This window comes from Cottoperca gobio, chromosome 21 (genome assembly GCF_900634415.1).
Source record: "Cottoperca gobio chromosome 21, fCotGob3.1, whole genome shotgun sequence".
Lineage (NCBI taxonomy): Eukaryota > Metazoa > Chordata > Actinopteri > Perciformes > Bovichtidae > Cottoperca > Cottoperca gobio.
In genome coordinates this window covers 12,885,191-12,910,991 of record NC_041375.1, presented here as the reverse complement: position 1 = coordinate 12,910,991, position 25,801 = coordinate 12,885,191, and the positions used below count along the sequence as shown (strand labels likewise).

The window sequence follows — 25,801 nt, the reverse complement described above, 5'->3', positions numbered from 1 at the left end:
TGAGACCACTGATTTTCTGCTGGCAAATATTTGAAGAGCTAATTTGGAGGGGTTGGGTTTGCTTGTATGTGTATGTGTTTGTGTGCGTGCGTGTGCGTGTGTGTGTGTGTGTGTGTGTGTGTGTGTGTGTGTGTGTGTGTGTGTGTGTGTGTGTGTGTGTGTGTGTGTGTGTCTCAGTCAGCCACACGCAGCGAGCCGGGGAGTCAGACAGCCAAAAGTGATTACATTAAAGATGTAATTTGACAATTTTCCGAAACTGGCATACAGTTATTAAATCTTATCGATTATTCAGGACAATTGTCTAGAGACTAAAGGCACTGCTGTAAATCAGCAGTCATTCAGCCAGCCAGCAAATCATAGATTCAGTGAGTCAGTCAGTAAGTCAAACAATCTGTGTGAATGTCAGTCAGTCAGTTATTCAGCAAAGCGACAATTCAGCTAGTCCACCTGCCAAACATCCAGGAAATCAGTTTGTCTCACAGCTAGTAAATTATCCCATTAATAGTCAGTCAACCAAACACTAGCCAGCTAGTCAACCAATGACGCTTGATCTTATTTGATATTGGAATGCAGCCGGGGAAAACACACATTGGTGGCTGCATACTCCAGGAAATTGATTGGTTTAATTGATTGTGATTGTCTGTTGTTTACAGTCTAAAACAAAAACAAAAACGAGGTCGTCCACATTCAGAGCTGTCAAGGGCACAGACAGACAAAGACAAAAACTGGAAATGTGAAGTGGCATAAATAAAGGGCTAAACTTATGTTTGCTGCTTGCCTGCCTGCCTGCCTGCCAGCAGAGTGTGGACAGGACTCTTCAGTGCGCCCTGTGCCCAGGAGGGGCGGGGTGGGTGGCAGAGTAGGGACCGAGGGAGAGAGGGAGAGAGGGAGAGGAGAGAGGAGGGCAGGACTGGCAGGGTGCGGTCTGAAGTGGCAACAGATCGTTTTGGATCACTCAAATCCTTTCAATTCAACTGCAAAGCTGCAGCTTGTTGCACGCCGGTCGCATATGCAGAGGAGAAGAGGGCACCAACCAAACAGCTGGCGAAAGTGGCCGATGTTGAGACAGTTTCACAGAGCAAAAGATATAGAGGGAGAGAAACCACAACACTGCAACTTGGATATCAGTAACCGCTCTCTCTCTCTTTAACTCTCTCACCCACCAAATCGACTTTGAACCTGTTTGTTTAAATACACGGACTTTACAGCCTGCACACTTACTGTTGATTCTGTAAGGCGGAGGGAGCGAAGTTTCTCAATTTGGGTCCATTTTTTGGAGCTGCTAAAAACTTTTTGGTGTCCTCATGGTGCCTGGAGCTGCTGAGGTGAGCTTCTCTTATCCGAGTTTTTCGGACGTGATGTTGCGACTGTCACGGACGATGGAGTCGGGAACCGAGCCGGGGAGGTACTGAAGACATCTCTCTCCCCCGGGAGAGTCCTCCCTCCCCCCGGGGCGATGCGGATCTCCTTCCTCCTTCTCACCGCCTCTCTGTGTGCCTTGGTCCTCCTCCTCGCACCTGCCTCGGAGGGCTGCGGGCCGGGGAGGGGGTACGGCAAGAGGCGCCTCCCGAAGAAGCTTATCCCGCTTGCCTACAAGCAATTTAGCCCCAACGTCGCTGAGAAGACCCTGGGAGCCAGCGGAAGACCCGAGGGCAAAATAACGCGCAACTCCGAGCGCTTTAAAGAGCTGACGCCGAATTACAATACAGATATTATCTTCAAAGATGAGGAGGACACGGGCGCCGACAGGCTCATGACCCAGGTAAGGAGGACACATGAATGGGAAAGCATGGGCGCAAAACATCTTGCACAGATGCCCAATTGGGGCCATTGTTCCTAACTGCCACTGCTTTATAGGCTACTTGGCATTGTGCTGTTTAATGGCAAAATTAATTTAAAAAAAACCCCCACTGAATTTACAATATCTTATTTGGTTAATCCTGAACTGACTTCAGCAGACATATGCCATGTAGTGAACGATCGGAATGACTTCAGACTAGATTAGCCACACTGTTGCATCCAATTGTCTCCTGAATGTTTGCTGTCACTTGAATGTTTAAACCAAAATGATTGATTTCATTGACTGACGGCCCTTCGTTTCACCTCTGGATTTTGCTACCTGACATTCTTAGCTACTGATATTGCCTTGAAATATTGCTTTTACTCGCAAACTAAGCCTTATTTTGTTGAATCAACGTAGCATTTGTTATCAGGCTAGACATATGGCGGTGTGTAAAACTCATTGTAGGGTTGAACCAAAGTCTATGCATGACACATTTAACAACATATACAGTAACCTAAATATTAGTTTCATATCATCGTCTTGATGGGTGTTTGGCCCACAAAGAAGTCACCCATATATAATTGTAAGAAATAGAGCAGTGTGGCCCTTTTACACAGCCCAGCCTTTTTTTGTAAATTTGGTGTGATATGCAAAACCAATATCTTAATTAAATAATTCACGAATTACTTCAATGATGGACAATATGTTTCTTCAAATCAGATTAATTACATTTGAGAAAATAGATCTCCAGATCTGCTGAGCGGCATCTTGACCTCAAGACTAGAAAACTGCTAAATCATCCCAAGCAAGCACACATGGATATTTGTATGTACTTTGACCATTCACCGAACAAAATTCACCTCACACAATTGTGATAGGTTTATTGTCTACATTTTTTTGTAGTGTTTGAGTGTGTGATAGTGAAGATATGCCCTCGTCACTTCTGATGGGCATGCCATTTGCTTTTGAGTCACTCTCATGCCCTCCTTCTCTGCTCTTCCTCTTTCTGTCGTCCTTCTCCGGTTCCACCTTCCCTATCCCCGCCTTAATGCGACGACTTTGATGTCTCTGACTATCTGCTCCACCAGACACACACCCAGACACACACCCAGACATACACATACTGTCCACATATGTATATATGTTTTTTCTCTGAACTTGGGCATCTTTTTGTTGACCACATGGCTGTAACCATGCCTCATACTCTTCCCACCCAACTGTTCTCACAACATCTGTCTTTTCTTCTCTTCAGTTGCTCTTCAGCATTTTTAGGACAACTTAATTTTGTATTTGTAGTGTTTGTTTTTAACTCCTGCCTTCCTTTTCTGTCCTTGTACCTCTCTCTTAGCGTTGTAAAGACAAGTTAAACTCTCTGGCCATCTCTGTGATGAACATGTGGCCAGGTGTTAAGCTGAGAGTGACAGAGGGCTGGGATGAGGATGGTCATCATTCAGAGGACTCGCTGCATTATGAGGGACGTTCTGTGGATATCACCACCTCAGACAGGTAGGCATGCAAGATGCTGTGTAAAAAGGCCAGACATACGCCAGACATCCTTTAAACTGCTTATAAATCACTCAGTCAGTCAATTCATCAGTAATGTCAACCAATAAGTCAAATTTGGATTAAAAATGTTCAAATCCAAGTTTGAGTTTGTGGCCAAATTCCTCCTGAAATTACAATAAAATAAATGTATTGATGTCAAGTGAAACATGTTGAAAAAAGGTATGCTGTCAAACTGATTGAATCACATTTGGTGTTTATAATATCTTTTTATTCTTTTTTTTAAAGGGACAGAAATAAGTATGCCATGTTGGCCCGGCTGGCCGTAGAAGCTGGATTTGACTGGGTCTACTACGAGTCCAAAGCTCACATTCACTGTAGCGTCAAGTCAGGTAAGAGATGGATATGAGCTACATTTTGTGTGTGTGTGTGTGTGTGTGTGTGTGTGTGTGTGTGTGTGTGTGTGTGTGTGTGTGTGTGTGTGTATTTGTATTTCTTTTGTGTTTGTGGCCAGCTGTCATTACCGCTAATGAGGTTGATGCTTTTGTTTTGTGATTATCACCAACAAACCACTAATGGTTTACCTTGCCTTTCAGTGCTACTATCATCAGTCGGTGTGGTGTGTAAGTGTGTGAGTGTGTGTGTTTGTGTGTATGGCCTATTGGGAGGCAATCAAAGCAGGGTGGTGCACCTGTGCTCTCTTCTTGATCTCATCATGAAGTGATCATTCTTTGTGATCGTAGAATATTTAGCCGTATGATGTGCAGATAGAGCCAGCGTAAAACTAGCATTTTTGATATGGATGTAGGATATGCTATGTTTAGCGATGGGACAGAGCAATCACTACAATTACATGCAATAAATAACATCTATTTTATATAAAAAAAATATAGCTGGCTCTCTTTTCTGCAATCCTATGATAGAGCGCTTTTATTTTTCCAATTGTATTTCAAATCAGATACAGTACTTACGCAAACAATACATGACCGCATTCCACCTCAAGCCATTCTAACTTTTGAGACATTTTAGAAACCCATTTACCCATGTCTGGTACCACCAGTTATTTGATGCCAAACTACATTCTAGCAGTCCATTGAGGTTAGAAGTTGTGAGATGATTAACTCTCCCTTTGTTTTGCTGTTGCTTTTCCTTCAGTAGGTTTCTCTCAGATCTCTTATCTAAGTCTTATCACCTCCCAGTCACAGCCCTCCTTCTCTGCAACCCTCTGGTTTACAGACACACACACCTTGGACAAATATTTGGCTGCCTTAAGACTGCTTTAACACAACCCTCCTACACACACACACACACACACACACACACACACACACACACACACACACACACACACACACACACACTTATTCTGATTTGGCCTTTAGTCGTCCGAGTAAATACTCTATTCTGTTCTTGTTTCCATTGTTTCCCAGCTTCTTTAAGTCGCACATTTGCTCTTTTCCAAATTAACAAACTTCAATGTTAGAAATCTAGCTCATGACAATGTGCCAATGCTTTGTGAAGAACCATTGAGAGTGGGCATGTGACTCAGTTTGAAACACAAACTCTGCTGTAATCCAAACAATATCTCGACCCAGGTCTGAGTCTGTGTACTTTCCTGTTTCTCTGACCCCAGGCCGTGCTCTTACTGTGGTGATACAATCAGCTGGTTATCCATTAGCTCTTGCTGACTACCTCTTCTTGCCACCTTGTCTCACTGTGTCTTAAAGGGCCACCTTATTCAAAAGTACTCCGACAAGATCACATTTACATACTGTGGTGGCCTTAATGAATGACAATATCCCAACAGAGCAGAAGCAGACATGCTTTTCTAATTATGCATTGTGTTACTCGTGTCCTTCTGATGTCCCTCTGCTGAATTGGATTTGACAAATTGAGTAGCAAAATATACATACATGGCATAGAAAAGTGCAAACTTTACAATAACACCATTATATGAACGATAGCAGGAGGAGGGCTACTCTTTTTTTTTTGACCCCATCTGCCACACAAACCTTGAAAGTGTAAAACAAATCAAACAATCAATTGTGGATGTGGTTTGGAAATCTTCATCTGCTTGAAAAAAAATAAAGGAAATAAGGACAGAGGCAGACAGAAAAGACAAAGTTTGAACATGAGTCACATTATATACATATGTTAACAATCTCCCGCTGATCCACTGAGATAAAGTTGTCCTTGAGTCAGTGTCAAAGTCTCGCCTGTTTTATAGATCACTCAGTGACCTAGAACTGTTAGAACAATCTGCAGATACAGCCACTGTCGAAATGCTGCTGTGCTTCTCCTGAGAGACTTTCAAACTGTATTCTTCTCTCTTTATGTTTTAAATAATCTTATTTCTCTTTCTCTCATCTCTCCAGAACACTCTGTAGCAGCCAAAACCGGTGGCTGTTTCCCTGGCGATGCTCAGGTTATCCTCGAGGGCGGGGCTACTAAACAGATGCGTGACCTTCACCCTGGCGACCGCGTCTTGGCTTCTTCAACGACAGATGGTCACGGCTCCCTTCTCTACAGTCCGGTCTTATCCTTTCTGGATCACCAGCCCAACGTCACAAAGATCTTCTACATCATTGGCACCAACAGAGGACTTAATATTACTCTCACAGCCGCTCACCTGATCTTTGTCACAGACTGCACTGGTGGGCTGAGCGAGCCAAAGTGGAAAGAGACAGCTGAAGAGCCACTTTTGGGCTCGGTAAAGGAGGGCAAGCCTTGCTGGGAAGCAGGTTTGAGGACAGTTTTTGCCAGTGAGGTCCGGCCAGGACAGTGCGTACTAACGTCACAAGGGAAATTCGGCTCACAGGCAACACTTTCAGTCGTGACCATTGTAGAAGAACAGAGGGGCACCGGGCTGTATGCCCCACTAACCCAGCATGGGTCCATAGTGGTGAACGGTGTGCTGGCATCTTGCTATGCTGCTGTGGACAATCACCATTTGGCTCACTGGGTGCTGGCCCCACTGAGGTTCTTCTACAGCCTGATGGGACCCTCAGAACCTCAGACCGACGGCCTGCACTGGTACCCTTGGCTTCTACAGAGGCTGGGGCAAATGCTGTTGGACGCTGGACACTTCCACCCCTGGGGGATCGAGCAAGAACATAGATAGAAGACTCAGAGACATGTTTCACACTGATGACTTCATTCACTTATTCAGGAGCACCAAAGCACAGATTGAGGGACCCCCAAAAACGTGCCTGTATTTGCTGTACTTCAACAAACTCATTTTTGTAGGTCATGCAATTGTGCAAAAGACAAAGAAAAGAGACTGGGAAGATTTGTTTTGGCCATTTCAATTTTCAATTCCAAATATTTAGAGGACTGAGAAACAACCAAAGACAGTTCTGGAAGTGTTTGATAAAAATATAAAAGTTGAATACCAACAGAAATGGAAACATAAGTATCTCCCATGTTCAATTTAAGAGGTGAATATCTGTCAATATATTAAAGTTCCACTCAGAGCACCTCAGAGATGAAGCACAGGGACTTCAGTGAACACATGAAGGAAACATTTTAGGAGGAAACTAATGACTGAACAAGGTGTGATTTGAAGCTCTTTATGTACATAGGTATTTATTCAGTTAAGGATTGTTAAAAAGGAAAGAAAGACAACAAATTAACTTTACTGTCAGAATCATCACTGCAGTAAACCCACTGATTCTGTACTCTTCTTTATAGAGCCTGTATTGTATATTGAAGTTAATTTACGAAATAATATTAAGATAGACACATTGGGCCATGCTGTCAATCTGTTTTTCAAAGTGTGTCAACTACTTTCAGTCAACTTAATTGTCCCAAACTGATTCATATGGTTCATATATACATCTTCATGTTTTGATCAGTTATTTTATTTAAAAGGTGTTTTTTGTTTGTTAACATGTTTTCATTGTTTCAGGTTTTCAATTTTCAGGTCAGTAGTATCTAGTTAAGGTATACACAACACTCAGGCTGTAATCAACTACTGTATTAAGCAACAGCTATGCATCATATTGAATAACAGATAACAAATCTCTTTTATAGTTACTTGATGGCTCTCCTTTGCATTGTCTTTTTTTGTATTCCATCTATCATCCTAGATTTAAGACCTGGATTGGCACGTGCAGCAATTTTGGTTGTTAACACTATGGGAAGCAGATGTGATAGGTGGCTGAATAAATATGGATAAACATGTCGTTCATGTTGCCTAAAGTGTTCTTCCAGTCGTCATTTATTGAGTATGAAAACTTGTCACATATGTATATTAAGCTATTGTTGGAGAGACTATTTAAAGATCTATTTTTAGAAAATAATGTAAACTATTATTATTTTCGGCAACTCTGTGCATACAATTTGTATTTGAAACATAAAGTTGTTGTTTTTAAACCCACTACAAACTACTCTGTGCTTTATTTGGTAGCAACACAGTTATGAAAGATCATATGCCATACATTACAAATCACTAAAGTACTAATATATACTGTTTACTTTACGTAATAAAGTCACTTTTTAATTTATATCATTCTTGTTCTGATAGAGAGGCCCTGGCTTCATTGGTTCAGAAACACCATTGAGGGCTAGCAGCTGGGTTTCGGACATGTGCTGATAATCATCTGTTACATGTTGATACATAATCCGTCATAAAAGCGAGTGATCGCTGTAAATGGTGATAAGCTGGGACAATGTGAATTCAGCATGAATAACTGTGGTTACAGGGTGGGCTGCTGGTTGGTTTCAGTACCACGGACAGCAGCACACAGCAAAGGCTCCTCTTTCCTCCTCATGATGCCTGAATTCTTTTTTTATTCCAGGAGGGAGAGTTAGTCCTTGAACACAGCACACCCTGCTGGGTGCTTCAGTACTTGCGGAGAAGTTGTCAAGAGAGCAAAATCTGCAGATTAACAGAATTCAGCACAGAGAAAAAGACAATAATGAACAGAAGGAGATTCTATGTAATCTTTATTATTATTGGTCAGTTAGGTACAGGAAAAACATTTTTGTCGTATCCCATAGCTCATCACAGGAGACATCTTCATCTTTATATAGACAAATAGAGAACCAGACTCAGGTGGAGCGCTCACCAAGTTACATATGTTTAAAAATAAAAATATGAAAGTGATCAGTTTACCTAAATGTGCAGGTGATGTTCTCACATGTGAGGCTTCTTTAAATACATATGAAAAAATCATGCACATCTCAAGTTGTTAAAATACTGAAAACCATTACAAAAATGTGTCCACCTGAGTCTGGTGGTTTGAAGAATTTCTCTATGCGTCCTGTCTTCATGTAATCATGTTTAAGTCTGTTTGGACCACGATAGCCCGGCAACATTTTGAGGCAAGGCTGATAACCAGCAATTATAATCAGATCTGATTTGAGAGGGAATGGTGGAAAAACACACATTATATAACCGCCATCCCTCTTTCTAAGAATAACAAAATAAAAAAAATTGCCTGTTTCAGCTGCCTCAAAAGTGTCCCAAGTATCATTGTCTTAAATTAAGGGTGTTCACACAACAACACATGGGTAGTCAGCATGCTCACAGTAACTTACATACAGATATGAATGTCTTTATAGAATATGTATCTGTCATCACAGCTTGGCAAAATTACACTTATACACAACAAATGCACAATAACACCTGGAACCATAATACCAGCCTGTGGAAAAAGACCCAAATACGTTTGAGTTGTCTTTGTCCATTCAGAAAAAACTTCCTGTAGAACGAACGACCTCGTCCCTTGTTAGGTGGTGCTGATATTGTCCAATAACAATAGCCTATAGATAAAGAATTTATGTTTCAAACCAACCCGTAAACACACACACACACACACACAATCGCACACAACCGTTTTCTCGCACAGTTATTACGTGTTAATAACATTATGAACAATGTGAATCTCTTCTGAGTCAGTGACTGAATGAATGTGAGATAGTTTTGATTACCTACAGTAAGCGGCTATGTTGAGAGCAGTAAACCTGACAGAAGTACAAAACACTCCATAACATCCTACAGTAAGTTGGCAATTATGTTGACATATACATTAGGCTATATGTAATCATTGCTTGGCAGCATACAAAAATAAAAGAAGTTGCTCTGGTGCATATTCTGAATCATCTGCATTGGAGTCAAGTCGTCTCAATGCAAACGGAAGGATTTGTTTTCGGCACATTTCTCAAAAACGAATGAGGCTGGCTCAGTAATTATATATTTGATTAGTATTTAGGTGAACCATTTCTACCTTACTATTATACTACCAGTAGCAGCTTATTATTGTAGTTTGGTGGCCAGCTTTTTAGCGAGCCAGGCTAATGCATATTTGGAATCCCTTTTGAAAAAAAAGAAATCCTTGAAAATATTATTTTACATGCCCACTCCACACAACTTCACACAAATTTAAACAACAACGAATAAAAAACATGACCGTCAAAGATGAAAACAGTTTTGTTTTTCTAGTCTATAGGACACTGTCAAAAAATGTTCTGTTTGGAATTTTAAAGCATTTATATATTGAATTCCTGCTGTCTTTAAGTAAGTTGGTGCCAGTTAAATGCATTGATTTGGATTTTATCAAGAGGTTTATACTACTCATACCACTATTGAATCTAAACTAATACAACAACCAGGGGCCCATGTTTCAATGTTTCACAAGTAAATAATTAGAGTAGGAGTTAAAGATGGGCTGAAAGTGTCCAACAGGCATTGTGACAGCAGCAGAAGCCCAGGACTAATTAGAGGGATTGTGGATCAGTAAATAGCAAATACTGGCACCAAATCTGCAATGCTTTATTTTTACTAACACGCCCCTTGATATGCTCCACTTATGTATGCTCAGAATTGCAGCCAGCCACCAAATATAAGCAAATGGACAGAGGTGAGGGAAATAAAAAGACAATTGATGGCTACACTTGTGGCTAAAATAGGCTATTGCCAAAAATAGAGATTTGTTTCAACAACCCACTCAAAGTCGTGAGTGGCTAAAGTCAAGCCCTGTGGTTGATGAGATTGCTAATATTGTTTAAAGTCCTCACTGTTTTTAAGTGTATGGGCTGGTTAGGTGCTGAATCTGTACCTCATCTGTTCAAAGGTATTTTCACAATTTGACTTTGGGGAAGTTGCCTGAGCAGGAGTTGTTTCTACTTTTTCCAGTGTGTTACTCTGCTGGGTGAATGTTTCTAAACAGGAATCTACTCAGTTTGTGTTTACCTTCCTGTTAGCATAGCTTTAATAACTACACCCCATTATAAAACAGATGTTGGGGCTTGTGTATAGGGATACTCTGCTACACTTGGCATTGACTTTATCATTTTACACTGTTCCCAATCTTTCAGTATCAGATGAACAAAAGCACCGATCAAAAGACATTTTCTCTGTTATGGTGGTGGAATATGTCTAGGAGAGTTTATGTGGAGACATGACTAAGAATGAAACATTATAATGCAATTGCAGCAGTAGCCATTGCAGAGGCACCCATCCCCGCATCTATCCTGCATGATCAGGATTCTCAAATCAATTCTTCCGGCATGGAGTAGCAGCAATAGTGCAGCGAGAAAATTAAGAGTGGCACCTGTGAAATGGTTACCTCTGTAATTGTAAATGTTGGCAGAAATCCACAGAAATGCCAAGATCCACTTTTAGCACAGTGTAGCAGACCTTAGAAATGCAGGATTTCAGCCCGGGCTGTGACAGCTCTGCTTCTATGGCCAAAGTCCTAGTAAAGATACAGTATCAGAGAGGGAAGGAAGGATTGAGGCAATAGGAAGAGAGACATGAAGAAGAAAGCTGGAATGACGTCCTGTCCTCCTCTTTCACAGCCTCTGGGTGAAGTTTTCAGGGAATACTCCTTTAGCGGCATTTTCTTTGTTTTGCTTCCAGTCGTCCTCTTTCATTCCCATCAGCCAGCCATCATCCTAAAAACACAAATAAATACATATTCACCTCACTGACACGGTTCATTACTGTGTGTGTGTGTGTGTGTGTATGTGTGTGTGTGTGTGTGTGTGTGTGTGTGTGTGTGTGTGTGTGTGTGTGTGTGTGTGTGTGTGTGTGTGTGTGTACCTGCTCGTCCGGGTTGTCAAAGGTGATTACCAGCACCACATCACCAGTCTTCATCTCCAGTTCGTCTGTGTCGTTGGCAGCATAATCATGCATCACCTGGAGCTATATCACATAAATAATAACATGAACGATCTCCATATGTACACACACAAGCTATATTTGGGTTAAGTAGATTCTCTTTTTTAAATACTTTATCCTGTTTTACCTTGAACAAGAAGCCAGGTGGCATTTCTGGAGGCTGTGATGCTACTTTTGTTGATTCTGCCGCTACTTCAGGCGTCTAGGAAAACAGAGGTTCCATTTATTGACTTGTAGTGCACACTGAAAAATGTTTTCATCTTCCAAAAACATGACATAACTCATTTACAGTATGCCAGCAGAATGTTCTATAAGAGTAACTTGAAACAAGACACATTTCTTTACCAACGAAAAAGGTTTCAGAAAATTCTTGAAGTCCAACTGTTCTGGAAACAGCATACATTCATTTATGTTTAAGATTAAATGTAACGTAATGTCAAAACATTTCCATGTAAATAAAATATGTTTTTAAAAAAATATATATTATAGACACAAATGATGTAATGAGATTTGTTTTAGTAAATGAGAAGAGGCATGATGCCATATAGTGACATAGAGGGGTTGTGTATACATTTAAATAACATTGTGAAATATTAAAATATATAATATTACAATATTATATACATACAATATAACATTCTATTCTATTGATATCTGTAATTTTGCAATAAAAACACATTAAAACAGATCCTCTTGCACGTACCTCCTCTGCTGGTGCTTCTTCCTCCAGTGCTGCTTCCTCCGGAGCGGCTTCCTCCGGCGCTGTTTCCTCCCGTGCTGCAGCAGCTGCCGCAGTCTCACCCTGGGAGCGGAGAGACATAGAAGAATAACAGAGAGGTCAAAAATGAGACAGGTGAAAGATTGAAATAAGGAGGAGGAAAAATGAAAGAAAGAAGAACAGACAGACAAGACAAAGACAGACAAAAAGACAAGCCGCACATCCTAAACAGCAAAGTTAATGCTAATAAAAGCAAGTCTGTTGAATAGACAGTAAGCTTGGATACTAATGCACAGTTGCAATATAGTTAAAGTGTTTTGCACAGCATACTATGTGCATGGATTTGTGATAAACATTGACTGGGATTAGTTGTGTGTATTGAGAAGCAGATGTCTATACTCTTCTCTTTACCTCAGCAATTAATTTCCAACGTGCCCTCTGTCACAGTTAATGCATCCATGCAGCTGGTCCAGATGCATTCTAAATATTTCCATTTCAAGATTTCTCCATATCCACCTTTAATTCACAATGTATCATCTATTATCTGTTTCTTTCCAGTACCACATGCTCAAACCACCTCCTCAAAAATCGATGCATCCACCATTTTCGTCCAGATGCATCTTTCCATTTTTTTCTCTCCTCGGTTACCTGACCCTCTTCATCATCCAACGTAGCGGCCGCCGGTGTGGCTTCTTCCTCAACAGCATCAGCTGGAGCCTCAGCTGCAGGTGTTTCATCCTCCGGGGTGGGCACCTCCTCTGTGACTGGCTGGCCCCCGACATCGTCCCAGTCCTCCTGGGCTTCAGCCACAGAATCGTTATTAACCTGCTGGCTCTCATCATCCCCCCCTACCTCGTGAGCCGGAACCACAGCGTCATAGCGAACTGGTATGGTTCCGTCATCCCCCCAGCCGTCTGTGGCAGCTGCTATGGGGTCATAGTGGATAGGCTGCGAACCATCATCCCCCCAGGCATCTGCAGCAGCAGTCACAGCGTCATAGTGCTGCTCGGTGTACTCTTCCTGGGCAGCACTGTCCTCATGCTGAGGGGCAAGGGTCAGGTTTCAAGGAGTTAAAGGTCAAAAGAGATATTTAACCTTATGGGTATTATAAGGAGTTCATAAATCAAATGGTTGAGGAAATCTTAAGGGAAAGAAAGGCAGGGTATACGGGATACTTAAGACCAGATTTAAGGGTAAAGCATTGCAATGGACAAAGGGTTTGTAAATTAGCAGTACCAGGAGGATACATTTTTTTTGTAGGGCTTTTTGGGGTAAAGCGAACAAAACAGTTGGCTAAGGAACAAAGTAAAATATTTTTGATGGACAAGGGATTAGGACATTTCTAGAGATATTAAATGGGCACTAAAAGGGGTGCATAAGCGTGAGTGTCCATAGGGTTCTTTTCTTGGCGTAAGAATCTTTTGTCAATTGTTCCCATTGAGGAGAGAGCGTATGCAGTAACCTAGAGTGCAAGCGTTGCACCAAGCGCACCAATTATTTGTGCAGCCGATCTGAAAGCTTGTAATCCAAAACTTTTTAGAAAGGGTAGGGTGTCATCACTCCTCCTTTTCAGGCAACCAATTATATATTAAATCCGGTTGATGCTCGTGGTGAAAAAACAATGTCAAACAAATCATGTGGGCCAATTAGATAATGCAAAGAAAAGGGGCGATGCAGGTCTATCATTCAACGGCGGTTACAGAGGTGATTTATTGTCAAGTTATTATTGTAGAAACAAAACCAACGTGCAACGCTTCATCGAAAAAGCAATCAAAGCGCTTCTACCAGAGAAAAACGCTATATGGACACGCGCCCTAAGGGTTGTATAATCAGAATGGCGGGTAATAAAGGTAATAAACTATTAAGGGAGTTTAAACTTTAAAGGACCATACAGGTGTTTTTTGTGTAATTGTGTTTGCTATATCTTATTCTAACCATATGACATGATGCCACACTTTATGCTTAGCAAGTGGCACAACTCTAGGGATTGCAATGTCGGTCAGTTGGTTACTTTGGTTGGCGACTAAAGTATCTTAACAACTATTGGATGGATTGCCATGCAATTTTGTAAAGACATTCATCGTGCACAGATAATTATTCCTGATGATTTTGCGGATCCCCTGACTTTTCCTTTAGTGCCACCAGAAGGTTTTGTCCTAAAAGGGAAATGTCCCAACAACTATTTGATTGTCCCGCTTTGTTGTTAATCTGACTCTTCATCTTCTTAAGGTCAAATTTTGTTTTGGTTTATGACTGAAAATCTGCAAAGTTACATTTGCATCAGACTCAAATCTAGTTTGTGTTTAGTGCTAAATTATCAAATGTTATTATGCCAACACGCTAAACCAAGACAGTGATCATGGTAACCATAAATCATAATGCTAATCATCAGCATGTTAGCATTGTCATTATAAGCATGTTAGCATGTCAGCATGGCATTAGCATTTCACTCAGTGGAACAGCTATTTGAAAATGGTTGGCAGTGTTGTAAAAGAAATCCTCATTAAAAAGGCTAAAACCACACAAATGGCCTTTTAAGAGATTGGAACACAGAGGAGGACTGTGGGAGTTGACATTAAGCATTAAACTTCTACATTGAACTTATTTAGAATATTTAGGGGAACATGGCACCGTTTTGCAACATATGAGCAGAAACGGGGCCATGAAAGATGCTATGGACATCAATGGAGGAGTTCAGCAGCAAGTCATCATCATCACCATCATCATAATCATAATCATAAGACCCGAGAAGATTGATGTAGAAGGATAAAGCTTTACAGAGAAGGTTCAGGTTAAATTAAAAGACAGATGGAGATAAGGAAGGGTGGCAGCAGAAGGCAGAAACGCAAAAACTGTCAGCCTTTTCCCATCAGAAAATAGATGTTGGATCTTCTGCGTGTAGTTTGCAGGTTTGTATTCCCACGGCTATGTTCAGATGGAGAAAGAGGAAGGAAGCTTTGTAAGAGTAGAAGTGTCGTTCCTTTCTGAGCTATCACTGCTTTGCCTCAAGCTCTAATACAGCAGAATTGTATGATGGTTGAGACACATCTCTCTTACAGTGATAGGGATGAACAAAAGGTTAGTTAATGGTCGGAATGCCGCAAGGCTTTGTGAAGTTGCCCACTGGCTCTGGTGAGTTCACCAGTCTCATTTCCATGAAACAATCCATTGGAAACATGAGCAACTTCATTCAACTTTCAGAACAAAACTGTTCCCTGTGTGTCACATGGAGCATGGAGCTAACATGTAAAGGCTGTACATGTTCTGTCAGTTCAACATGTGAACATACAGGAATACGAGGGGAAGCAGTAGGAAAGGAGGTTGATTCAGTTACAAATCCTTTCACAGAGATGGGATTTTGAATTTATATTTGCGATTAAATTCATGCTAAAAGAGTGTGTCAGTTTGGTATCTCTTATGGATGTCAGAGGTGTCAATCAATCCTTTATAGCTTTCAGGTCTACAGTATGCTGTATACTGTGCATAACACACCTATACAGTAGAAGAGAGAGAGAGGATTGCACCTCAGACACCATTTGTATTCAATTCATGTATTCAATATATATAACTTTGTAAAATACCAATTTGAAACTGAATTGACCCACGCTCATTCCAAAGTTCTATTTGTGTTGTACGATCTCTTCAGTGTTTAGTGTTATCACATCAAGCACTGCAGACACAAAGACAACGCACAAACAGATTTGGGACAGACAAATGAGAGAGATCCATTTATGCAAAAGCTTGTGTATATAGAGTAATATATAAGAGCCATTATAGAAGTCCCTCCCAAGCGTGTCCTGCATTTGCAGTGTAACAACAGGCACAATGACATGGGGCTTATATAATGGCTACAAATGAATTGATGGTTACTAAGAACACAAATAAGAATATGCTGATGAGGATGATGGTCATAATGATAATGATATATGTTTGCACATTAAAACATTTATTAAGATGAGGATGATATGCTTACCCATGAGTCCCAGTTTGCGGGCTGTTGAAAACAGAGGATGCAACAGAATGAGAAGATAAAACTAAAGTCTTTATCTTGCTTTTGCTCGTTTCATTATATAAGACATTTCTAGTGCAGGTCACATGCTCTAAACCTACAAGGCCATAGCAGAAGATCTCCAGCAGAACAAGAGTACAGGCAACACCAAGTGAAGTGGGACGTTCTAAATGATGTTAGTCTTAAGAGGTGGTCACTGTCATATGTTTATTGCACAGGTCATCCGCTGAGTGGAATATAGGAGAAAGGTGCATTGCAAAACAATTTTTATTTGAATGTCTAATTTAATCTTGAAATGAGCTGTCTCACATGATAATTTCATTTATTTTAAATCAGAATCCACACAATCCCCCCTAATAATGTACAATTTCACTTGCATCAGACACGAATTATGTAGCGAAAAGATTTAACTTTACAGTAGGTTCAAAATCCTTGCATTCAGGCGAGGGATAATTGCTGGTAGATATATAAAAAGCAGGAAAAAATGACTTTGTCACTTAAAGTTTTTTTTTTTTTAAGTTTTCCATCCACCTGGACCCCAGAGCTTCAGATGACATAAGATTGAATCTGTGACAAGACTGCAGTAAATTATCTGCATTTTAGTTAGTGGGTACTAACTCAACTCTTTGATCTTTGTTTCCCCTCTCCTTTCTTTTGCTAGAACTGAATCATACAGTAAATGTGCATTCCTTTAAAACAAGCCAATTATATGTAAGAGGCAAAATAGCTAAATATTGAGCTGCAGAGTGGGGAGTTTATTCTCTACAGGTTTGTCCGTGTGAGCGCACCCTTTCACATGTAGTCATTAAATTAATAGTTTAGAAAAAGAAACAGTATTTTTGTACAATAACAATTGCTGTAACAATAGACACCATTACTTAAAGTGTTGCAATTTTCTAGATCTATGACCATGAACACCTGACATGTATAGTTTATGATTTGACATCCATTAAGGAATTTTGAAGTGTAGTGTTTTTGGCTTACATACCACTAATCCCATAGGCCTCCTGGCTGCTTCTAAGAAAACTTGAAGGCTTGAGGTATACTGTAAGCTACATGCCATTCATCTATCAGTTATAAGAATGCAGTACTGAGTAACAGACTGTAATCAGGCAACAGCTGAATATATTTTGAATGAGTGAAATTACATGAGGTGTACTTATTTTATATCACCTTCAAAGTAATGTGAGGTTACGCAGCTGTACGCTCAGATACAGTAAGTACAACTCATGTTATTCCAGTATCTAAAACTACATTTTGTTGTACAGTTCTGAAGAGAAAGAAGTAAGACCAGAGCAGGGTTTTAGTCTTCATGCCATGAGTGATCTGTGGATAGTGCTGAAGCAGGAAGAAGTGGTCACTAAAAGCAGATTTCTACAGATCATCATGCCATCATCCACCTCTCGTTTGGTAAACTAGAAAGCAGGTAACACTTCAAACTATGCCAACTTTACCAAGTGATTTTAATTTTGTATCTAGACTTATCAAGCTTGTTTCAATGTGTTTAGAGTCAAACAAACTGCACTGGCAACTGGAAATGTTGCTGGCAAAAGAAAACATGAATTTAAAACATTTCTGAATAAAATATAAAATCTCTTGTGAAGCTTGGCATTTCTTGCAGAGGAGCATCTCTACGATATATATGTTCATGCTGTGACTCATCCACCTGTGTGACTGTGGAGGCTTTGGTTGGTGCACTGAAAGAGTCCAGGTCCATGTCCAACAGGTTGCTCACTGTAGGACTGTCAAACTGATAACAACAGGAACAGGGGGGCTCATTGGCTAACTGGGTGCAATAGAGGGTCAAGGAACAGGACAGAAGAGACAGTAAAGCAAGATAGAATAGAATAGAATAGAATAGAATAGAATAGAATAAAATGAAATAAAATAAAATAAAATAAAATAAAATAAAATAAAATAAATAAATAAAATAAAATAAAATAAAATAAATAAAAGAATAGAATAGAAAATAATAATAATAAAATACAATAGAATAGAAAGGGAGAAGTTGGAGGATGGAAAGGCCAGACTGACCTGTGCAGGAGAGCAGGAAGTTAAAGGGCTATGGCAGTTTGTTGTCAGCATCTGCTCACTAACCTCTGTAGGGGAGGTGACGCTGATATCAGGAGTAGCTGCAGCATCAAACAGGCTGATGATGTTCTCTGCTTTCATCTCCTTAGATGGGGTCACCTTGGGTGGAGGAGGCATTGCAGGCCTCAGCTAGAACAAAGAAAGAAACATGGCAATGAGGTTGTGCCACAAGACAAGTGAATATAAAAGTCAAGGTTTAAATTATTATTATAATAATAATTTATTTGCAAAAGCTGGGTTTTTCAAAATTAGATTCAAAGGTTAATAAATGAAAAACTCAAAAGTCAGATAATAAAACAAACTTATATTTCAAGCAGATATTTTGACTTGTCATTGCAGGATGAGCGCAGATGTAATTGATTACATTAACGATGGCTTCTACATGAAAGGCAGCTAGCATTTTTGTTTTTAGTCATACCTCATAATTCAGACAAGACTCAAGAACAAAGAGACAGCCTTAGTGTGTGTGTGTGTGTGTGTGTGTGTGTGTGTGTGTGTGTGTGTGTGTGTGTGTGTGTGTGTGTGTGTGTGTGTGTGTGTGTGTGTGTGCACACGTGTGTACGTGTGTTTACCTTGGATGGAGATTTGGGGATTGGCGGTGGTCCTCCTGGCCTGAGACTGTGGTTAGATGCTTCTCTTCCACTTGTTGCACTGAGTAAATGAGAGAGAGATGGAGGGCAAAGACAGACAGGTTACAGAGAAAGAAACAAGTATGACAAACAATGTGAGAGAAAGTTCAAGCAAAAGTTAAAAAGTGCAGCTAAAAGCTAGAAAGCATGCTCTACAAGAGTCCAAACGGAAGATGTTGTTGCAAGAGCTGTCATGCAAGAAAAGTGAGCCTCCCTTCATCCCATGCAAGTAGGCTTTATCGGTGCCTCCAGTAAATCCTCACAAGCAGTGTTCGAGGCATTCATTGCCATAGAGAAGATATTCTAAAGTGTTGGAAAACCTGAAATGTATTGCTGGACCAGGCAATTCTGTACATTGGTGGTTACAAAAAGCAGGTTAGCAGGTTTTTGTTAATATAAAAATTACATAGAGAAGGGGTCATGTGGTCCACTGGTGGATTCATCCAGCCATGTACATTACCCCACTACGTCCCTTGCGTTTTAGGGTGGTATAGTTATGTAACAGTCTTGCCTGGTGGAGCGTTAAACATGCAGTTTTGCTCAACTCTTATGTATCTGCAGCTCTGGGAGCACAGCTCTCTCATCAGTGTGTCTGTGAATTCACTTGCACAACTAAGCAATACTTCTCCTTCAAATCTCCCAAACCTGCAGACTGACTGACAGACAGACAGCTGGACAGACAGGTCAGCTGGACAGACAGACAAGAGTTGTTTCACTATGGTTACCACAGTTGCTGCCGGTTACCTCCTATTTGTTCCTGACGATGAGGCGCCGCGGGTATCTGTCTTTCTGAAAGGGGGTTCAGGGATGGCTCCAGGTTAATGTCTGTTTGTTTGTCTATTCCTGTAGCCTAACATGTTTTGATGAGTAGTGTTTTAATCCATGAGTTTCATGTTTTTATAAGTTTTTACCTCGTGGCTTACCCCAAACTCACAGGGGGAAAAATGAGTTTGTTGAAAATAACCTCACCACTTAATTTTCTGCGAGCACGATGAATTATGTGCTCTCAAGAAGTTCAAATATTTGCAAACATTTCTGAAAAGACTTATTTTTGCACAAGTCTAGAAGGTGCCATAGATATACAACCTAGCAAATATTTTCTTTGCTGGTTAAGATGCCCTCTTAGCTATGCGTGCCAAGCTCAGTGATTGATTGACGAGGCTCAGCGCGTCACACAAACAGATGTTTTCAGTTAGACTAGAGGATTTTTTAGGATCGTGAAAACCTCAGGTTACTGGGTTTTCATGTGAGTGGAATATTCACAAAATATCTCAGTACTTTTTAGTACTGAATAGTGTCACTGTCACCTGTTGGTGTTTATCTTTATTGATTATATAAACAATATACACATATACTGAAAATATATCTTGGCACTTAATTCTGTGAATCTATTCAGAATAAAAATCTTTGATGTTTAAAGAACTTGCAATGAAACTAACCTGCTTGGTTGCTGCGTGTCTGTTCTCTCCAATTTCTCTAAAGTGTTGTACAAATCCTGATCCAACTGCAGAGGGGGAAATATGGGGGGTTAGATATTATAGTTAGCACCAACTGCATTACATCATCCTACACTTGTGTGGCACAATTGGTTCTCATTCTATGACAAATATCACTACATTGGGTTTTGTGTTTCTTCCTCTCTGTACTATCATCCAAATGCTGCCAAATGTGTCCGTCTGAAACAGCTTGTTTGGATCAAATTTAGATTCAGACATTATTTAATGCTTTGAATTTAAGGCAATAATTCAGAGGATAATCTCTCCGCAGTCAGTTAAAACCCAAGATGCTGAAGTAGTCAAAACTTTTTCTCCATTAATTCTCCATTAACTGTTATCTGGCACACCGTGTCAATTTGCTTGGTCTGGTCTTTATCTAAATTCAGCATTAATGAAGACACAAGACTCACCCGGCCAATTTCCTTGTGAAACTTCTCCTCAAAACCAGACAAACTCTGGAAGGTGCTGACATAAAACCCAACACGACTAGAATGGGGAGAGAGAGAGAGAGAGAGAGAGAGAGAGAGAGAGAGAGAGAGAGAGAGAGAGAGAGAGTATTGACTGCATTACTGGCTTGACTTAGTTTAACATCCTGTAACAGTAAGCAATGCAACACAGATGTAAGTGAAGCGTAATTACAGCGTCCATCCATCCGCAGGAACATCGGTTTTCACAGACACTCACGCACATGTACACACCTGTTCCAGAGTGAAGGTAATTCCTCCTGCAAGTCAATATTAATCTCCTCAAACACCTTCTGGGCTCTGTCCAACTCTTCCTCAGCCTGAAAATCACACACACACACACACACACACACACACACACACACACACACACACACACACACACACACACAGTGTGCGTTTGATGATCTGTTGATAAATGTAACATCCCCTGACACTTTTGATTATGGTTCAACATGGTTCGTCTGCAGTTGTTCTGTCAGTTTCCTTTTGCCTTTTTTTAGATATTCAACAGCAGCAAGAGAAAGGGAACACAGACAGAAAAAGAAAGCGGTGAAATGTAACAAGTTTAAAGTGTGGAAAGATTATTGTGTACCTGGCTCCTGGACAGACTGCTCTGGGCAACATTGTGTGCAGACAAGATACCCTGAGCCCAACCCGGAGTGGCCCTCTCCAACAAAGACGAGGGCTTGAGGAAAGAGCAAGAATACAACATATAAAACATAATGTTTATTTTAATGTAAATGTCATGATATCAGTGTGCCAGGTTTTAATTACCTTGGTAATTTTAATACTCCCGTCTTTTTTCTTGGTCTTGTGTGTGGTGGCATAGCTGTGCCTGGCGCTGTCATAATCAACCAGCTTCCTGTCCCTCTTAGCTATACGTGCCTGAACACAAAAGAGGAGTATTTGTGTTATTCAGTGAAGAACTCAGTTTTCATCTTCCACACGTAACCTTGTTTTTCGGCAGAGTGTGATTATTAAAACTTCAGTAAGCTCACAATATACAATATGATGTGGAGGAAAGCTTGGCTGCCATTGCCTGAAAACTAGATGTTAGTAATTGTGGGTCTCTATGACCACACAGCTTACCTTGATATCAGGGAACTGGCCCAGGTAAGTATCCATGGAGATGAGAGCATGATCGACCAACTTTTGGTGGTAGTCAGTCCACAGTACATCACAGTCCTGCAGCATCGATGAGCAAAACAGTACCATACACAATCACAATCACAATCACAGATTAAAGAAGACACATTGGGTAGCCCTTTCATTTACAGGCTGCTAATGCTTTATTGCAATAGTATGCCACCCATGCAATCACATTTGAGCTCATTCCAGTATCTCTGTTGCTATGTCTTGGCTCGTGGTCTGATAAATTAGGAATACATTGAAACCCCATTAATTGATTGCAGTATATTCTGGCACCTATCTTGTAAGAGTTTTGCCGCATAACAACCATTAATCCAAAAGTAATTTCAAGAGTAATGTACTTAATGGAGTCAGAGAAAAATATAAAGAGCTACTCAACATCTCTCACAATGTATAATTTTTGCCAATTCTGCCAAGAAGACACAATAACACACAGAGGAAAAATAGCTGCTATGATGCTTAAACTAACCAGGATCCAAGCACTCGATCAACTAATACTCTTTAATAAGAAAAGTGGTTCTGACCTCTATATGGAATTCAGCTTGTCCTCACACTCACACACATGCAGGCAATCTCTGTGTAATAAACACATTCATGAAAAGTGTTTCTGACCTCCACAACGGAATCGACTTCGTTCTTGCCGTACCACTCCGGCTCGTACATGTCAGCCAAACACGCCTGCACGTTATTGGAGGACTCGTGCATGGCTGAGGGCAAACACATACATTAGTGGAACATGGGTGGATATTTGCAGGTTTTGGTGTGTATTTGTACATCCACTATTGTGTGTCAACAAGTACAGTGTGAAGTGTGAACCTGTACATGCTTGTGCATGTCACCTTTCACTGCATCCAGGTATGCCCGTAGGTCCCTTTGCAGTTTGCTGCCTTCAGTCTGGGGGTGAAACACAAAACATGGGGCTTAGAACACACAGCAAACCAGAGGGAGGGGATCAAATAAACAGGAAACTCAGATACAATCAGGATATGTTTTCCCATAAAAGTATGTTTTTAGAAGAGACCTAAAAGAAGACACTGACTCGGACAGCCTTGTCTCCTTCTCTGGACAAATTTAAATGATGACTGAAATTACGACCATTCAGTGGACTGTACTCACATATTGTTTGTTAAAGTTGATCACTCCCTCCTCAAAAGCAACATCTTTGGTTTCATCGGCTTTGCCAAGCTTCTGAAGAACCTGTCAGTCAAACACATGATAACATTAATAACGACACTGAGGGTAAGGTTAGCATTTGATTCTGTTCAGTTTTAAGACAGGACATGTTCCCTAAAAGATACGGCACATGTGAACATTCACCTGCTTTCCTATCTTGACCTCTCGCTTTCTTTTGTGTTTAAGATCAAATATCGTGGGTAAAGTAAATGAGTTGCAAAAGCAGTATATGAAACAACATGTATAAGCATTGTTAAAAAGAGCAATGGGAACACATATTCAACAAATACTGTTGAATCAACATGAAAAAACGCACATTGGGTTCAAAGAGGCACCATTATCTGTTTGCTCTCTGCCTGTCTATCTTTAACCCTACAGGACATGATGTTTTATGATGGACAAATAGCGCCCCCTGCCATATATTCAGACCACAACGCGCAGGTGCATGAACGCATAGACTAGGCCTCATATCTGTCACCTACTCTGTACATATTGCAGCATGGGTAATACCCATCATCATAGAGTTAGCAAAATGTAAGATAGTCCTTTTTGCTGTCACCATCTGTGTGACAAGCACTCAATGAGACCCAAATAGGGATTTCAAATGTTAAAAAAACATCAGTCTTGGGCTAAATTCTGAGCAGGCTTACATTATATCTCACTGCTATATGCACGTGCCCGCTGCATGACATTGACTACAGGAACGATGTGTTTGAAGTGGACATCCCCATCCCCAAATACAGCATCCCTGCCCTTATTATAAGGATGTCGTGATGCGACACTGCGCCTTGGTGGAGGATGCGGCACTGCTGCTTCGCGGCTTGTAGGCCTGCATATATTGACATGTTAGTGAGCGCCTCTTACCTTTTCTTGGGCTCTTGTTAGTTTTTTCTGGACGTTGCTGGCCACTTTCCCTGCGGTCAGCCCCTTCCCCAAATTCAACTCAGCCATCTTGTAGCGTAGATCAGTCTTTAGATGCGGGAAGGAAGGAAGGATATAAGAGCAATAACGATCGGATGGACCGCTACGGCGACCGGTCAGGCAAATTCATCAATTTCCAGTGGAGAAAAATGTCGTTAATTGTAATTATGTGATGTTTTGATTGTAGCTTTAGGATGATGTATGTGCAGATAGTTAAGCTCTATTCTCAAATGTTGAGCTGCTGTGTGCGCGTCCGTGACAGAAGAGGATGCTGTCAGAGATGCTCTTAAAGGCACAGATGCTGCTGCGCGTCCACACAGGAATCTCTACATGTATGAGACTACAGGATACATTACGCAATGTGCTGTATTTGAATACAATTATGCACTTATGATCAAAATAAATGCTCTTTGCTGATGTTTGTAATTGCATTTTTTATTTAATCTTAAAATGATCTTAAGACCTTATGATCATGTAGTCAGGTCCTAAAATGATCAATGTTTCAAATATATGGTACACCTGACCAGGCCTGCTTCTCAGCATGCATCTATTAACGCTTGAAAGACCCACCTGTCTTAATCTGACATAATATCGTTGAAGTGACATTAATGAAAGAGTAGGATATCACTGAAGACCAGATCAGAAGTCAAGTGACTCAAATAATAAATGCTTTCTAGTCACTGAAGACACTAGTGAAGATAACACGTATTGATACTTTTCTGCAGTGTTCCTTGGTTTGGAAATATAATAGATCATAATATCCTAAATAAAGGTTCTGTATCAGTAAACGAGCCATCAATTGTAAAATGTGTATATGATGGAGTAGGCTACTTAGATCTGATACACTGATAGTGTGTCTTTCTGGGATGGTCAACATCTCTCAATATACACCGAACCATACTGTATCAGCCACATAGAGTACAACAGGTTTTATCTGGTGCAAAACAATAATGTGTTTAGGTACCACACATCACCACAAACTCTCCATGAGATGGCGCCATATGTCAACATCTTGTCCACATACAAACAGTATAAACAAAGCTCGGAGTAAGTTCTTTCATTTTTGAACATATGTTTACTTTTGCTCAACGGCAGCAGCAGTCTGAGAGAGGGCTGAGGCTCTGCAGATGTATAGAGTATGCCAACACCACACAGGCTCAGGCTGTTTCGAGTAATGTTATAGTGAATTCATAGCGTCCTGGTACATTTGTTAATGTCGTTCTCCTGGTGAACAACAACTCATAAAATATTCTTAAAATAAATCTGTTTTCATATGTTATGATAGAAATAAACTACAGCTCGTTATTGACACAGGTGGCTGGTGTTGGCTGGTAGCTCTCCAGGGTCCTGAACTAACACTCTGCTGGTGCTGAGGGAAGTAACAGACAGCAGAGAAACAGCTATATAAAGACTCGGCCGGTACTTATGTTTTTTCTCCCTAACATTATACTAGATGTAATTATATCTCTGTTGCATAATCTAGCATGAGAGAGTATATGCCAGAAATCCTACTTGCATGTGAGAAACAAAATGGTTTAGTGTGTGGAGGGTGTGATTACACAGTTTTGTCATAATCTGCCAACAAAACAACCTAACTCCTTTCAATACTGAAAATGTCAAATTTGAAATCCTGTTTTGTTAATACCACTTATTTGTTAAAAAAAATAAATATATAATACATTTTCACATTTGCAATATATTTTGATTACAGTATTCGTATCTTTACCCCCCCCCCTT

General features: G+C 40.5%; 2 protein-coding genes across 4 annotated transcripts; one reads left to right on the top strand and one right to left on the bottom strand.

Moving 5' to 3' along the window:
- The first annotated feature begins 955 nt into the window (after window positions 1-955).
- Window positions 956-7,624, top strand: ihha (Indian hedgehog signaling molecule a). Its single transcript, XM_029458931.1, has 4 exons — window positions 956-1,762; window positions 3,132-3,289; window positions 3,575-3,678; window positions 5,662-7,624. Exons 1-4 carry the CDS (start codon window positions 1,457-1,459, stop codon window positions 6,405-6,407), a joined length of 1,314 nt encoding a protein of 437 aa, XP_029314791.1. The 5' UTR covers window positions 956-1,456; the 3' UTR covers window positions 6,408-7,624.
- Window positions 7,625-8,216: 592 nt separating this feature from the next.
- On the bottom strand, window positions 8,217-24,327 carry bin1a (bridging integrator 1a). 3 transcript variants are annotated; one of them, XM_029459184.1, is made up of 19 exons: window positions 24,008-24,327; window positions 23,087-23,167; window positions 22,810-22,864; window positions 22,583-22,677; window positions 21,911-22,006; window positions 21,596-21,706; window positions 21,414-21,506; window positions 21,053-21,138; window positions 20,765-20,840; window positions 20,298-20,362; window positions 19,603-19,647; window positions 18,802-18,880; window positions 18,236-18,358; window positions 17,805-17,888; window positions 16,103-16,123; window positions 12,115-12,213; window positions 11,539-11,613; window positions 11,334-11,435; window positions 8,217-11,185 (listed from the first exon to the last, which is right to left on the bottom strand). In XM_029459184.1, the coding sequence occupies exons 1-19, from the start codon at window positions 24,092-24,094 to the stop codon at window positions 11,084-11,086; spliced, it is 1,575 nt and encodes a 524-aa protein (XP_029315044.1). In that variant the 5' UTR covers window positions 24,095-24,327; the 3' UTR covers window positions 8,217-11,083. The 3 variants fall into 3 exon arrangements, with proteins under 3 accessions (XP_029315044.1, XP_029315043.1, XP_029315045.1); XM_029459183.1 differs by lacking the exon at window positions 17,805-17,888 and adding an exon at window positions 12,778-13,170; XM_029459185.1 differs by lacking the exon at window positions 17,805-17,888.
- Between the last annotated feature and the right edge of the window lie 1,474 nt (window positions 24,328-25,801).

Excerpts from the sequence above, each read along its gene's own strand:
- ihha (XM_029458931.1), top strand. The coding sequence starts at position 1,457 with ATGCGGATCTCCTTCCTCCTTCTCACCGCCTCTCTGTGTGCCTTGGTC. Across the intron at positions 1,763-3,131 it reads CCGACAGGCTCATGACCCAG|CGTTGTAAAGACAAGTTAAA; the intron begins GTAAGGAGGACA and ends CCTCTCTCTTAG. Across the intron at positions 3,679-5,661 it reads TCACTGTAGCGTCAAGTCAG|AACACTCTGTAGCAGCCAAA; the intron begins GTAAGAGATGGA and ends TCATCTCTCCAG.
- bin1a (XM_029459183.1), bottom strand. The coding sequence starts at position 24,094 with ATGGCTGAGTTGAATTTGGGGAAGGGGCTGACCGCAGGGAAAGTGGCC. Across the intron at positions 12,214-12,777 it reads TGGATGATGAAGAGGGTCAG|GGTGAGACTGCGGCAGCTGC; the intron begins GTAACCGAGGAG and ends CTCCGCTCCCAG. Across the intron at positions 11,614-12,114 it reads AAGAAGCACCAGCAGAGGAG|ACGCCTGAAGTAGCGGCAGA; the intron begins GTACGTGCAAGA and ends CTGTTTTCCTAG.